At 36.7% G+C, this 14,347-nt stretch overlaps 1 protein-coding gene across 1 annotated transcript in view; it reads right to left on the bottom strand.

Moving 5' to 3' along the window:
* Window positions 1-14,347, bottom strand: part of LOC115425263 (electrogenic sodium bicarbonate cotransporter 1) — an 88,103-nt gene that overhangs the window by 56,393 nt on the left and 17,363 nt on the right. The window contains 2 exon segments of the mRNA XM_030142665.1: window positions 3,628-3,788; window positions 5,122-5,257. Coding sequence (XP_029998525.1) covers window positions 3,628-3,788; window positions 5,122-5,257 — 297 coding nt within the window.

Genomic DNA, 14,347 nt, shown 5'->3' with positions numbered 1-14,347 from the left:
AACATTTTTAATAAACCATTTCAACAGAATTCTTGGTAATTACATAGTTAATATGGTATAATAGATAACAAAGAATAGTACAGGTACATATAGGTAATAGCTTATAAGAGGAACATTGAAATTACCATGTAATAACCAGATTCATATTTACAATGGGTATATTTGGCTAATATTAAACTAAAGTACGGATTGCTTTGCATGATACTTTGTCATCTCCACCAAGTTCTTAATCTTTCCTGCTCCCTTCCCTGCTGTCTAAAATTAAAATTAAAAGCAAATAAAAACAAAACATGACATTCAAATAGAAACAGACGGTATTTTGCATTTTATTGTTATTTTTGACAGGAGTCACAATTCACAGCCATATTAAAGAATGTTGGGAACATAAAGAAGTACTGCTATAAAAATGATTATTATCAATATTGACTTATAAATATTTTATGATTGGCCAATAACAGTAGCCTAAAACCTATATTACCTCTATATTATTAGGTTATTATCCCATGAATTTCACCATATTTTTATCCAAATGTTACCCTGATGTAACCCTTTTATAGTTACAAAATTTTTATATAATTTCCAAAATATTACATATTTAATATTAAACACTATTTTCCCACATTCAGCCACATTCAGCTAAATTTGATCTGTATTGGGCCGAACCAGTAAAATAATACATCATATATAACAATATAACATAATAATATATAAATAATGTCAACTCCAAACTTTTCTCTATGCTTTAGAGCAAAAAAAGCAAATTTACATTATGAAAAGGTTTACATCTACAAACTATCCTTTCAAACAATGTGAATAACATGAACAAACTGAAAAAATAAGTGTAATTTTAACAATATTTTGTCTCAGTTTATCATTTACACATGTACATTATAACTTACAGATCACAGTGGATCTACAGATACACAAAACATTTAATGACGGGCAGAATCTTGTTAAAATTGTACTTACTTCTCTTAAGATGTTTCAGGTTATTCACATTTTTTGCAAAATTATACTTTGTTTTAGTGTAAATACATGAAAATATTTACATTTACAAAGAGAAAAATTTGGAGTTGTCATTATTTCTATGTTCTGATGATAGTATTTTACTGGTCCTGGCCACTTGAGATTGAATTAGTCTGAATGTGGAACCTGAACTAAAAGGATTGTTCATATCTTAGTGTAATTTTTGTATTTTACAAATTCATCCAAAGGGGCCAGACTGGGCCCTTTGGTGGGCTGGATTTGACCCCCGGGCCGCATATTTGACTCCTGTGCCTTAGACCATTGCTATTCTTCCTGGAGTCCACACCCAACAAAATTGTCTTTACATTGCAGTACACAAAGCTAACACCTGATGATTTCAATGGTATTTACACAATAATTAGAATAATGGTATTATCACTATTGTAATGCCAAGTTATTACCTGGTGATTTCTTTAATAGGTATAATGACATTTAGATATAGATAAACCATTGTCAATTCAAGGATATTAGTTATTAGTTTTCCACTTGCATGGTTAATAGTGTTATTTCCCCTTTATTATGAAACTATTACCCTATTATTATTATGTTTGTTTGTTTTGTTTTTTTTAATAAAACTGGCATGTAAATTGCTCACCTTATGAAGTAAATTAATAAGAAAATTTCATGCGTCAAACAAATCATAAATAGTTATGTTCTTGACCTGGCCAAGAGTTAGTCCTGAGTTTCAATAATAGTTCATTATGGCTCAGTTTTTTTTCGATCTCCATTCACATAATTCAATCAGGAAGACACAGTCTAGTAACAGCTACACTTGAGGCAAATGACCATAAAGTGTTTTCACACTTTTATGAACTTAATTAGTGCTTCCCAGACTGAGATGCTACCCTGTAAAATACATTGCATCATAAAATGGTTCAATCAAAAGGTCTAGTCTATTTTTAAAAAGAGGGTCAGGAGCCTGAATGCTGGCAGATAGCAGCCTCAGGGAGTTCCTCTTCTTGTGGAAGGGTATAGTGCTGTTAATGGCCCATCAGTCAAGTCTGCCCGGCTCAAAGCAAAGGGGCCCATCTATCTGAGCCTGTGCAGCCCAAGCAGCACAGTCAATTACTTCACATTAATCAGTCCAAGTGGTAACGCTTCCTCCTGCTCCCTCATGCAGACAAAAACATTGGGGTGGTGGCATGATATAGGGGACGATCATCTCAAAGTAGAGGTGGAGGGCTGGCTGTCCTCAAATTAGGAACTTTTTGCATGGCCGTTTGAGGTTGACAGTGATCTCTTTTAAAGTACAGTAGAGCCTGGTCCTGACCTCAAGTCTTTAAACAAAGGACACAAGGGAAGAAAAGCTCTGAGTGTTGTGTATGATGTGCATCAATCCATAAATTTGCACGCATCACTGAACTCCAGCTGTCCATCAATTGTACATCATAGGGCAGTGACAAAATTGTACCTCATGAGAGCCGAAGATGGTGCCCTTTAGGCTACTAGACATTATGTGACCTGATAAATAAAAAGAATTACCTCAGTAGAACTACTGCCTAATGGGGAAGTCTCTGTCGTTCACATATTGCTGCAAAAAAAACCGACTTATTCCGAAATGTGGACTTTTCGCACACATCTTCACCCTTCATTTATACAATCAGCATACTTTGAAGGATCCAACCAAATGTGACGCATGTGTGCAAATCTCCAAGTGTGTTCCTCAGCTCTAATAGTGACTAATGTCTAGAAAAGTGTCTTTAGCAGAAAGTTGTGAAGTCATGTTAATGTTTTATACAAATAATTGTGAAACTCTGTTGTGAATACTAACTAAAGTCTTGAGTTTTTACCCACAAGGAGTTTAGTGATGTCATAGCAAGTTTGGCTTTTGGCCACCAAACTCTAATCAGTGAAACCTGGAGTCCAAGTCAACATTTGTGCCAAACTCGGAGAAATGGAGGAAAGAAATGAAGAGTTCCTAAGATGTGATGTTTAAGTGAATGGGACAGATGAATGTAGTTTAGTTAATGCTCCTTCAGTGGTTTGGTAACCTCATCATTTGGATAAAATTATTACATTATTATGGTCTTGGTTAACTGTTGGAAAGGTGAACTAGGCTGACTTTAACCTATTATCTTAAGGCCTATTTATAACCTTTTTTTTTTAACTAACAAAAGCAACATTGTTTTATTTTCTTCACTAATTCATGCATGTTGTTAACCTTTATTCCCACAGGACCAGATTATTTTTTTTCTTCCATCAATGGAAAAAAGATAAATGTAATTCACACTTCTGCATGCGAAGAAAAGTCTTTTATTATTATTATTATTATTATTATTATTATTATTATTATTATTATTATTATTATTATTATTATTTTCAGTCCCTGTGTGTAGCAGCAAAACCGTGAAAGGCACACCTGATATGCCAATGGATGTACTAGTGGAGGTACAAGATAATGATACTGGAAACTGATCCCACTTCTCCCTCTTTGCCAATAAAAAATAGTCATTATTATACATTTTACTGCCTATATCCTTTCACTGCTGCAGCCAATGTTTTACCCAACACCTGCACTGAACTTTACCTATGAACACAAAGTCTGTAAATTTACATTTCCTCCCAAAATACCCAAGCTAATAGTTGAAGAAGGAAACTTACCAACAACCTGTGGCAGAGTGGAAGCTTCCATGTCCAGCATGATGGTGCCTTTCTCGATGCATGTCCTCAGTTCAAACAGGCTGTGCAAGGACAGCGTGGCCACGTGGGGTTTACTCCAGCGCTCACCACCTTTCTCTACTTTCTCCTCAAACTTTATCCACCTAGGCAGAATCAAAATCAAAGAATAAATCAAGAATATTCATGTCAAAACAGGACAGAAGAACATAACCACTTAGACAAATTAGTCACTGTTATCATGTTTAGGCTTAATCTTTGATAATTGCGTATTTGAAGGTGTAATTAATTATACACAAGGTACTAAATAACTTTAATATGGTCATTAATTTTTATTTTCTTCATGTATTTCTTTAATGACCTACCCTCCCTTCTCATTTTAAACCAAAGGGGCTGAGAAACTGAACTGGTGCTGAGCATTTGTTTCTGTACCAGGGTTTTATTCATCTAGTTTGGCCGACAAAGCTGTACTTGGCTGACAGCCAGCGCTACCTAGCACTTGTAAGATCTTTTATTCATTCTGAGTCTTAGGAGTGCACTTGGCGACACATTGCATCAAGCATTAGTCTTTGTCGTTACTAAATAATAGGTCTGACAATTGACATTCAGGTTGATTAAATTCATTTTATAACCATTTTAAGCTTGATCTTCATCTTGTACTGATTTCTGATACTTTTTTTATGTGATACTTATGTGTTTCATAGCATTGGGCCTATTATAAGTTTTCTTTCTAACCAAACTGGTAGAATTTGCCCTGTTGACAAAATATTATATACTTGGGGATAATGTTAGGGGGTAGGGTTTGTCATAGGATAAGCATTGGACGAAGTAGGTGGCGTAACATTTGTTCCAAAAATACACAACCTAATGGAGACATTCTCTACATGAATGTTAATGAATTGATTTCAACTGTTTGCAGCCAAAGATAAGAATAAAGATAAAAAATTTGACACTAAAAAAAGGTGTCTTCAGCTAAGTCGAAATTAAATAAAGATACATTTGGAGACCACTGAAATGAACATGGGCAGGTTTCTGACATATGGCCCACTTGTGGAATGGGGATGTACAGGGGATGAATGTTTACACTTCATTAATGTTGTATGAGGGAAACTCTCAGTGGGACTTAGGATCTGTGGGTGGCTGTTGGAACTTCTTAGTGAGTAACTTTACCAGCCTAACTCCTGACAAACTGTACAGAGTATACAGTAGATTACTTTTTGGTTGTCTGTTATTTAAATGATTTGCAGAGGAACTCTTCTCAACACTGCTCAACACCCTTGATTACAACTAACCAACCATTATGTTCTTGGGAACTTGGGAGGATGTCAGCACAGAAAGAAAAAAAAGAGTCCAGAAATACATTGTAACTCTAATTGCATGTGAAAGTCCTATTGTTTCAAACATTACTTAACTTTAATGCTGAAGTCTACACTCTGGACCCTTATATGACCCTTATACTAGTATAACTAATGTTGGTACCTGGCCGTCTCCTTCCACTCCATCTCCTGTCCATCCACCGACAGCAGCTCATCCAGCTCGGTGAAGAGTTGTGGAGGTGCAGGTCCATCGTCCTCCTCCCCAAGGATGTAGCGGATCCTCTCGGCTGCGGGTGAGACTGTGGAGAGAGGGAAAATACTTCGGTTCACAGGCTGGCACTGATGCCCGTTGGCCAGCTCTTTGGTCTGGGGCTGCCCATCCTCAGATGGAGGCTTTCCGTTGACCTCAGGAGGTGGTGGGATTGTCACCATGACCTCCTCCTCTTTCTGCTCCATATCCTCTTCTTTCTCCTCCTTGTCCTCCTTCTCTTCTTGGTTGTTGTTGTTATTGGACATCCTAAAAAAAACTCCTTTTACTCTCCAAATCAGCTGACCCAAGGTTTAGCTCCTCATATAGTGGTCGACGAAAAGTCCAAACCACTAGTTAGACTCTTATTAAAGTCTCGGGTGGAAGTGACAGCAGTTCTCAGTTGCCTACTTCGGCACTTTGTGAACCAGGTAGGAGGGGGGTAAAGGGGTTTAGAGGGTCCCCCTTAGTGACAGTGTCCCCATATCTAGCCCCTTCTCTGACCCCCCCTTCCCTGTTTAAACAGGCACTCACCATTGGCCCTCCAGCCTTGGCAAAGTGCCCTGGAGCCCCCTCATTAACCATTAGGAAATGGTTCACAAACTGGTCTATTCTTTGCCCGAGGCTTGGCTTTCCTTCCCCTTGTGTTCTCATTTGAATATTTAGTGAGCAACACAAAAAGAGCCAAAGAAAACTTTCAAAGGACTCATATATAAATAATACTTTTCAGGAGTATTCAAACATGTAGCAAATGATCACCACCTTCATAGCTCACTCTAACAAGTGCAAACTCTATTTGAACTTCCAGTGAGAGCTTACAAATAATTACTACCCCCTCTCCATGGAAGCAGGCCCGTGCGTGAAGAAAACAGTACACAAACACAAAGCAGCCACATAGGATGAGCCCATGGTGTATTATTTATTATGAACTGCTATTGTACTATGTCAGGTCCAGTTTTTGTAACAGCAGACAAATGTAGTTATCAGTGTCTCCAATTGAAAATCAATCAGGCTTTAAAAGACATTTGGACCAGTTTTCAAAAGTGTTAAGAATTTTATAGTTTGGATTTTTATATGACATGTAATAGAGTTTTGAAGGCTGAGAGCAGAGCTCGGGAATGTTCGTGTTCATTAGCACGCACGTGAGTACATGTGTTCCATCACACATACAAGTACATGTGTTTAATAGTACACACATGACTGGACAAATGAGGACATGTGTTCAGTGCTACACAAGTAGACATATGAGTATATGTATTCAGTAGTACAAATATGAGTACATGTATTCAGTAGTACAAATATGAGTACCTGCATTCAGTAGTACAAATATGAGTACATGTGTTCAGTAGTACAAATATGAGTACCTGCATTCAGTAGTATAACTATGAGTACATGTGTTCAGTAGTACAAATATGAGTACATCTATTCAGTAGTACAAATATGGGTACATGTATTCAGTAGTACAAATATGCGTACATGTTTTCAGTAGTACACACAAGTACACATATGAGTGCATGGATTCAGTAGTATAAATATGAGTACATGTATTCAGTAGTACACACATGAGTACATGTACACACAAGAGTACACATATGAGGATATGTCTTCAGTAGTACAAATATGGGTACATATGTTGAGTAGTACACACATAAGTACACATATGAATACATGTATTCAGTAGTACAAATATGAGTACACAAATGAGTGCATGTGTTGAGTAGTACACACGAGTACACATATGAGTACATGTGTTCAGTAGTACACACATGAGCATACGTATGAGTACATGTGTGACTGTGGGTGATAATAACAAAGCCTCCTGATCTGATTACATAACAGATTGTAGATGCCAATACTGTGACATCAGGGTGTTAATGGGAGACATTCTGTGTATGTAAATGAGATCTCATTTGTGTATTTTGTAAATAAAGTGCCCTCTGATCTCCATCTTGTCAAGTTGAAAACAATGTGAAAACAGAATCACTGAAATCCAAAGTAATGAAACAGCCAAGAACCTCTGATATAATAAAATGTAAGATGGACTATGTAAGATGGAACAATTTCTACCAATTCATTTTCATATAATTCTAATGTTAATTACAAATTATTTCAAATTATAATATTCATTTGATTTGATTTAAAATAACAGATCTTTGTTCCACTGTAAATATCTAGTCAGTTTAGTAAATTCAGCCATACTGATATAGACCTAAATGAGGAATGTAGCAAAGCTTTTTTAGGTAAATTAAAAATAAATAAATAAAAGTAGAAGCACTCAGAGAGCGCAGACCTCCGCCAAGGCTGATCAGTGCCCCCCCCCCGTGGGCCCCACCACCCCCGATCACCACCAAAATTTCATCATTTCTTCCTTATCCCATTTCCAACAAACCCTGAAAATTTCATCCAAATCTGTCCATAACTTTTTGAGTTATGTTGCACACTAACGGACAGACAAACAAACAAACAAACAGACAAACAAACCCTGGCAAAAACATAACCTCCTTGGCGGAGGTAACAACAATACTAAAAAACAAATAAATAAATGAAACAAATGTCCTAATAAAACTGCAGGAGAAACAGCTGAATTATTGCTTAAAAACCATAGTTGCATTGATGTCATCAATCTAAATAGTTATTTTCACTCAGAGGTGGAAAAATACTACGCATTCTGCTAAAAAAAATACTTATTAGACAAATTATTTGAACATTCCAGACAAAGGACTGGAGCTTTTAAACAAAAAGTCATTACATAGGCCGCAAGTATGTTAATACTGGATCACAATCTAACCCAGAGTTTAGTTTGGTGGAACAGAAGATATATCTTGTATTATTTAGACAGATATGAAAAAACAAGGCAAAACAGATGGAGAAGAGAAAAAAATGAGCATCATAAGTCAGTTTTCCACCCAGACGGATATACATTTTTACCATTCCTCATTCATCTATTCAGTCAGCAGTACAAAGTATTGCATTTTCTGTGGCACACGACCAACAGCAGCAGGAGGTTTGAGCCAGACACGGGGTTAGAAGATTACTAGGTGGGGCATAAAGCGTCTGCTGGCATTCGCACACACACACAGCCACCACAACCTGCCTAATAATACCTCAGGTGGAATAATTTACACGTACATTTTACACATTCAGCTGACACTCTTATCCAGAGCGATTTACACTGATTACAGTAAACACTTAAAACACGCTTAAAATACCTAGATGGCCAAAAAGACCTGCAAACAATAGCAAGTGAGCCAAGGAATGGGTCAAAGTGAATGCACCTCAGGCTGCATTTATAACATCTGGGTTTAGAAGAAGACGTAGTGAAGAAACAAGTGTTCAGAGAACGCAAACCTCCACCAAGCACCCTGAGCGGTGTGCATGTGTGGATCGACTATTTCTTTTTAAATTAAACAGTTTCCAGGTTGTTCCATACAGCAGAAAAAGTCGAAGCTTGGTACCAGTCATGTGTATGTCAAATTATATTAAATTCCAATCCATATTTGTTGAGTTATAATGAAAAATGTGAGGTAAATGGGATTTTCAGTGTTGAATTGAAATGTCCACAGAGTCCACATTCCACAGTGGATGTGGACAATTTTGTGCCAGATACAAGATGTTGTTCTAAGCTATGGGTGTATCGAATTAGAGGCTAATCAGAGTCGTTTTGAATTTTATGAATTTTCGAAAATTGCTCATTGATGAGAGATAGAAAAATTGTAGATTTTGTGACCTTGCTGTAACCTTGAACTTTGGCCTACTTGGCCCAAAATTTAATGGGTTGGTCCCAGGGTCAAGGCCTATCTGTGGGTACAATTTGGTAAAGATGGTTGGAATAGTTTTCCCGTAAAGTTGCGAACAAACAAATAAACAAACACATATGCAAACAAACAAACACACAAAGCAAAGTGATCACAATACCTCCTGGTGGAGGTAAAAATACATATACAAGTGTTTTGTTCCTTAACACAGGTAAAATAGTACGACGACAATGTTTACTTTTCAAAATGTGGAATTAAACCATATTATTGCATCATCATTTTCTTCCTGGTGTTAAAATCAAGGTAAAGGATCATTTTAGCAGAAAGACGTTAACAAAAGGACACAAAAGTTACCTCAAACTGAGCATTTAAAAACATTACAGTATCTAATATTTCAGTCTCAGTAGTCTAGAGTCTAGTCTAGATGAATGTCACTGTTTTTCTAAAAAGGCCATTATGGTTATGTAATCATTATTCTGTTTTATTTCATTTTATTGTTCATTATCATATATGTTTTTTATATATATATATATATATATATATATATATATATATATATATATATATATATATATATATATATATATATATATATATATATATATATATTTGGTATGGTTGCTACCTTGGTCAGATCTCACTTGCAAAAGAGATTTATAATCTCAATGGACTTCCTGGTTGAATAAAGCTAAATACATAAAGATTCAAGATTTTTATTTGCCATTTGAGCATGAACAACCCAGGCACATTGGAATTCTCTTGGAATTTAAAGCCAAAGAAAAAAAAACTTAAAACCACTAAAAAAGATCAATTAAAAAAAAAAAAAATATATATAATATATATATATATATATATATATATATATATATATATATATATATATATATATATATATATATATATAAATAACATAAATAAGTTATTAATGCTGCAACTGAGGTGTGAGCAGTGTAAACAGATAAAAAAAATCTCACTGATCATCCCATAAAGACCCAAACATCCACCTGTGACCAAAATCATCTACTGATCTAAACTGTTTAATACCTGTTGATCCATTAATCTTATCAATACATGTAAATACTTGGTGTGAAATACAGTTTGTCACCTTTTCATGGTCATCAGATATGACCCATTTGGACGTTCAGTGAATGTGGAAATACAGTCATCTTCTACAACATTGATTCACGAGTTGGATCAGTGACAGTGGACAGAAACACTTTATTTATTTATTTTTTATTTATATTCATTTAATGATATATTTTGATGAAAATGTCTTTTGTTTTATTTTCTCTGTTTTTGACGTAATAACCCTCAAGTTTAATTTGAGCTTTTTTGAACATCTACATCAGTACATTAAATATTTGAAAATTCCAGATCTTTACTGAAAAAATGCAAAAATAGATGATTATTTTATAATAAATGGTGACAAATCACTTCAGAAATGTTAAACATAGTGAAAAAAATCACCACAAAAGTAGCACTGGGTCTTTATTGGTTAAAATTAATGCTTATTTTAATACATTTGTGAAGAACGTCACCTACACCATTATCTACCTCAATAACACAACAGCACACCAAATGAAACGTATTATTATCACTTTACTAGACCAGTTAACTGGTTTTTTATAGTCATATCATAGCTAGAAACTACCTGATAAAAATGGAACTGCTGACCTGTAGCTCAGCTTCAGTTCTGGCATCACTTCTGTTCAGTGTGTCTTGTGGTCTGGGCCAGATTTCTGAGGTTAGTGACATGTTTGGTTAATGACAGGTAAAAGTGCCTGTGTGTACAGTTACATGACAGACTGTAGATGTCAAGAAGCCAATGGTCTAACAAAACCACCATTTGTTAATTTTAGATCTCAGCTCATTATTTGTTAGTATACATAAGATGTTAAAGATCATCACAGAGGTCGTCTGATTCTTGGGAAAAACCTTCACAAAATACAAACTTGTTCAAGGAATTGAAGCCACGAAATTATATACATTTAGAAAGTCCACCTTAAATTTTCATGTTAAATATAATTGGTGTTGGACTAGTATTAGTATGAATGAATTCTTCAACAATTCGACTTTAACTGATTTAAAAATATTGCAAGTGATCCTTTAATTGTTTTTTCAACTAACAGCATTATAGCAATCATGTTGCTGTAGTACCAATTATTGGCCAGCAGTAAGTATCTTATACCTAGCAGTATTAATGTAATAGGACCTATAGATAAATTGAACTATTGCTTAATTTGTTTTATTTTGTTGAATTAAAGGGCTGATTATGAGCCCAACTAAATTTCTTACTTTTATTGGTTTGAAAATATTAGAAATATTGAAAATGCTGACCTTATTTTATTAAATTGTTCATACCTGACAGCTTTTTATGACGGCATTTTTATTTTAGTAATATATATTACATATACATTCCTGGTGGACTGAAGAAGATTTCAATCCAAACTGAAATTTTAATGATGATTATGACAGATATCCATAGAAACCCAATACTGTCCATCCATATTATCCAGCACAAACCCAAAGCTGCTTACAGGCACAGTGTTGGTATCAATGCAATACTGTCCCACTGGAGTTGTTGCTAAGAGAAAGGTGGTGGAAATGGGGAGGTGGGGGTGGGGGGGTGGGGGGGCAGTGAAAGCGAAGAGGGGTGAGAGCAAGCACGAAAAAGAGGGATAGAAATGAAAATCCCATCGTTCAAACGCAATTTCAATGCTCTGTGTGCTCTAGCCAAGAGCCATGGGCATACAAAGAAGACTTTGTCCCAGCAGCAGAGGCTCATGGGATACGGGATGGAGGAAGAATGCCCGCTGCCCGGCAGAAGGCTTAGTGTGACTGCCACTAAAGGCCTGTTTAGTCCCACTCTTGACATGCATCCTACACAAATACCTTCCATCTCATCTGACCTTTATGAAAAACACTCAGTAAAAAGGCTACATGGGATCTAATAGCAAGTTCATTGTTTGTGACTGTACATGTGATGACAATATATCTTGGCATCATCTCATTCAAAGCTGAGCCAGGATCACCGAGTACAGGAAATGTTTTCCATGCCACAAAGTTTGACGTTCAGTATGCAGGGCAGCTAGTGCACACGGAGTGAAAAGGGCTGGGGTTGAATGCAGAGTGAAGCCCTGAGGGGGCTTCATTCAGAGCTCAGTATTTAGAACCAGACCAACCAACTAGCTCTGGTATGTTGTTGTGATAGCTGAGGTGGGCAGGTTGTGATGAAAATGTAACAAATACCATCTGGGGGGGGGGCGACTATCATATGAAATGCCCACTGGCATATGAGCCTCTACAGACAATGTAAAAGCGCTTTACTGTAAACTCAAAAGGTCAAGTTGATAGACACATTACAGAACAGCTTCATAAACCCCTGTGTCCACAAGGAGCAGCAACATTACAAACATTTTTGTGAGTCATTCAATCCTTCGGCAATGAGGATAATCTTATTATCTACTGTAGGGAAAAATATCCCTTACTCTGGGCTCTGGGATTTGTGATGGGCATTTTTCACCATATGCAGGTGACTGGTTTAATGGCAAAATAATCTGACAGATTAATAAATATCAATCAATTAATCATACAGTTCAACATAGGGCTGCATATACACACTATGAAATGTTTTAATATGATTGATATGGAGAATGCAATACAAGAAACTATATGTAACATTTATCCATTCCATATGTTAAAGGTGCGGGAGACTTTCGTGACCAATTTTTCATCAAATCTGTCAAACCTCAGTCATATCCTCAGTATCATGAATCTGTAAGTCTGTCTGTCATTACTCACCTGAATCTCTTGCATTATGGTGAACAGTTTCTTAGTGCCATCCACCAGAAACAAACCATGTGTTTACAAACGAGCCAGGAGGTAACTCGTGCATCTTTAGAATTTTGTCGCAATGTGCATTGTGGGAAAGGGAGGTTCGCACAGCTGCCTGCAGCGGCAGCACAACCATATGATATTATATGGATGAAACAAACACGACGCGGAAACGGCTGAAACGTGGAACGGCTTGAGGAATATGCATAGAATGAAGGGAGCTCCTGCCGTTTTCATGAGGTGTCTGTTCTAGCTGCCGCTGTCAGGCGGCTGTGCGAGCCTCTGTTTCCCCCAGTGCACGTCGCGACAAAATTCTGAAAATGCCCGAGTTCCCTCCCGGCTCTGATTGTAAACACATGGTTTGTTTCTGGTGGATGGAACTAAGAAACTGTTCACCGTAATGCAAGAGATTCAGGTGAGTAATGACAGACAGACTTACAGATTTATGACACTAAGGATATGACTGGAGTTTTACAGATCTGATGAAAAATTGGTCACGAAAGTCTCCCGCACCTTTAAGAGAAAATTAAGTGTTCCCAGGATTAAGACTTGAGGGATACCTCTGAACAGAAATGTAAGGAGACTATTTGTTTTGTAATCAGAGAAATAGAACCAATTTAAGGTAGTGAAGGATGCTTCAGGGGGAGCGTACCCATGTTCCCCCATGTTCCCCCATGTTAACCCTAACCCTACATAGGCCTTGGGGAACATAGGTATTAGAGAACATGGGGCTAACCCCACTTCAGAATGACACCTCCAACCTGAACACGAGTTGCCATGTGCACCACTTCTCATTTAATTAGCTTTTTTGATAAGATGCCAAAAACATGTTCATGAGAGGTTGTAGTAGAAGCATCGAGCAGAGGAAATGAAGTTTGGCAGTGTAGTGGTAATGACACTGAGGTCAAGTGATCACAAAAGAAAAGCTGTTTTTTAACAGTGTCTTGTTGTGAAAAACACAAACATATCATAAAATTAAGTCAAAAAGCCACTGGGATTTTTCATGTGGCTGTGAGGAAAGCGTGTCTGGTAAACAAAGGCTTTTTAATAGTGCTCCTTCCCGACTGTTTGGCAAGAGGACGAATGGATTTAAGAGCCACTAAAAGACCTACATCTTCAGGCATCTAGAACACTCCAGGACTGTGGATGTGATGGAGAGGGGTCAAGTGTCAACCAATGAACATTAATCCACCCTACGCACCCCAATACTACAAAAGTCAAATGAAATGCATTGGTGTTCTAAACATTTAAACAGTTTATCCAATCAATACCCATAGACCTTTACTCTGATATCAACTTTTTGTCCTCTGAGGCACTGGCAATTTTCTGAAAAATATCTCACAATGAGAACAGACATAGACAGTCTAACAGAAGCAACTGGTAAAACACATGATCCAGAACAGAACAGCGGCTTCTCAGAATATGATATCACTCTGCAATAAGCATCCAATGGGTTATGGGGTTCACGAATCTTACACCAAAAACTGGGATTGTTCCTTTTCTTTTTCCACTGTTTCCTGACCATAAAAGTAAAAATAAAAAATGTCATCAGA

The sequence above is a fragment of the Sphaeramia orbicularis genome, chromosome 9 (genome assembly GCF_902148855.1).
Source record: "Sphaeramia orbicularis chromosome 9, fSphaOr1.1, whole genome shotgun sequence".
In the NCBI taxonomy this organism is placed as follows: Eukaryota; Metazoa; Chordata; class Actinopteri; order Kurtiformes; family Apogonidae; genus Sphaeramia; species Sphaeramia orbicularis.
The sequence above is the reverse complement of the archived record's forward strand: the minus strand, read 5'-3'. Positions and strand labels throughout refer to the sequence as shown.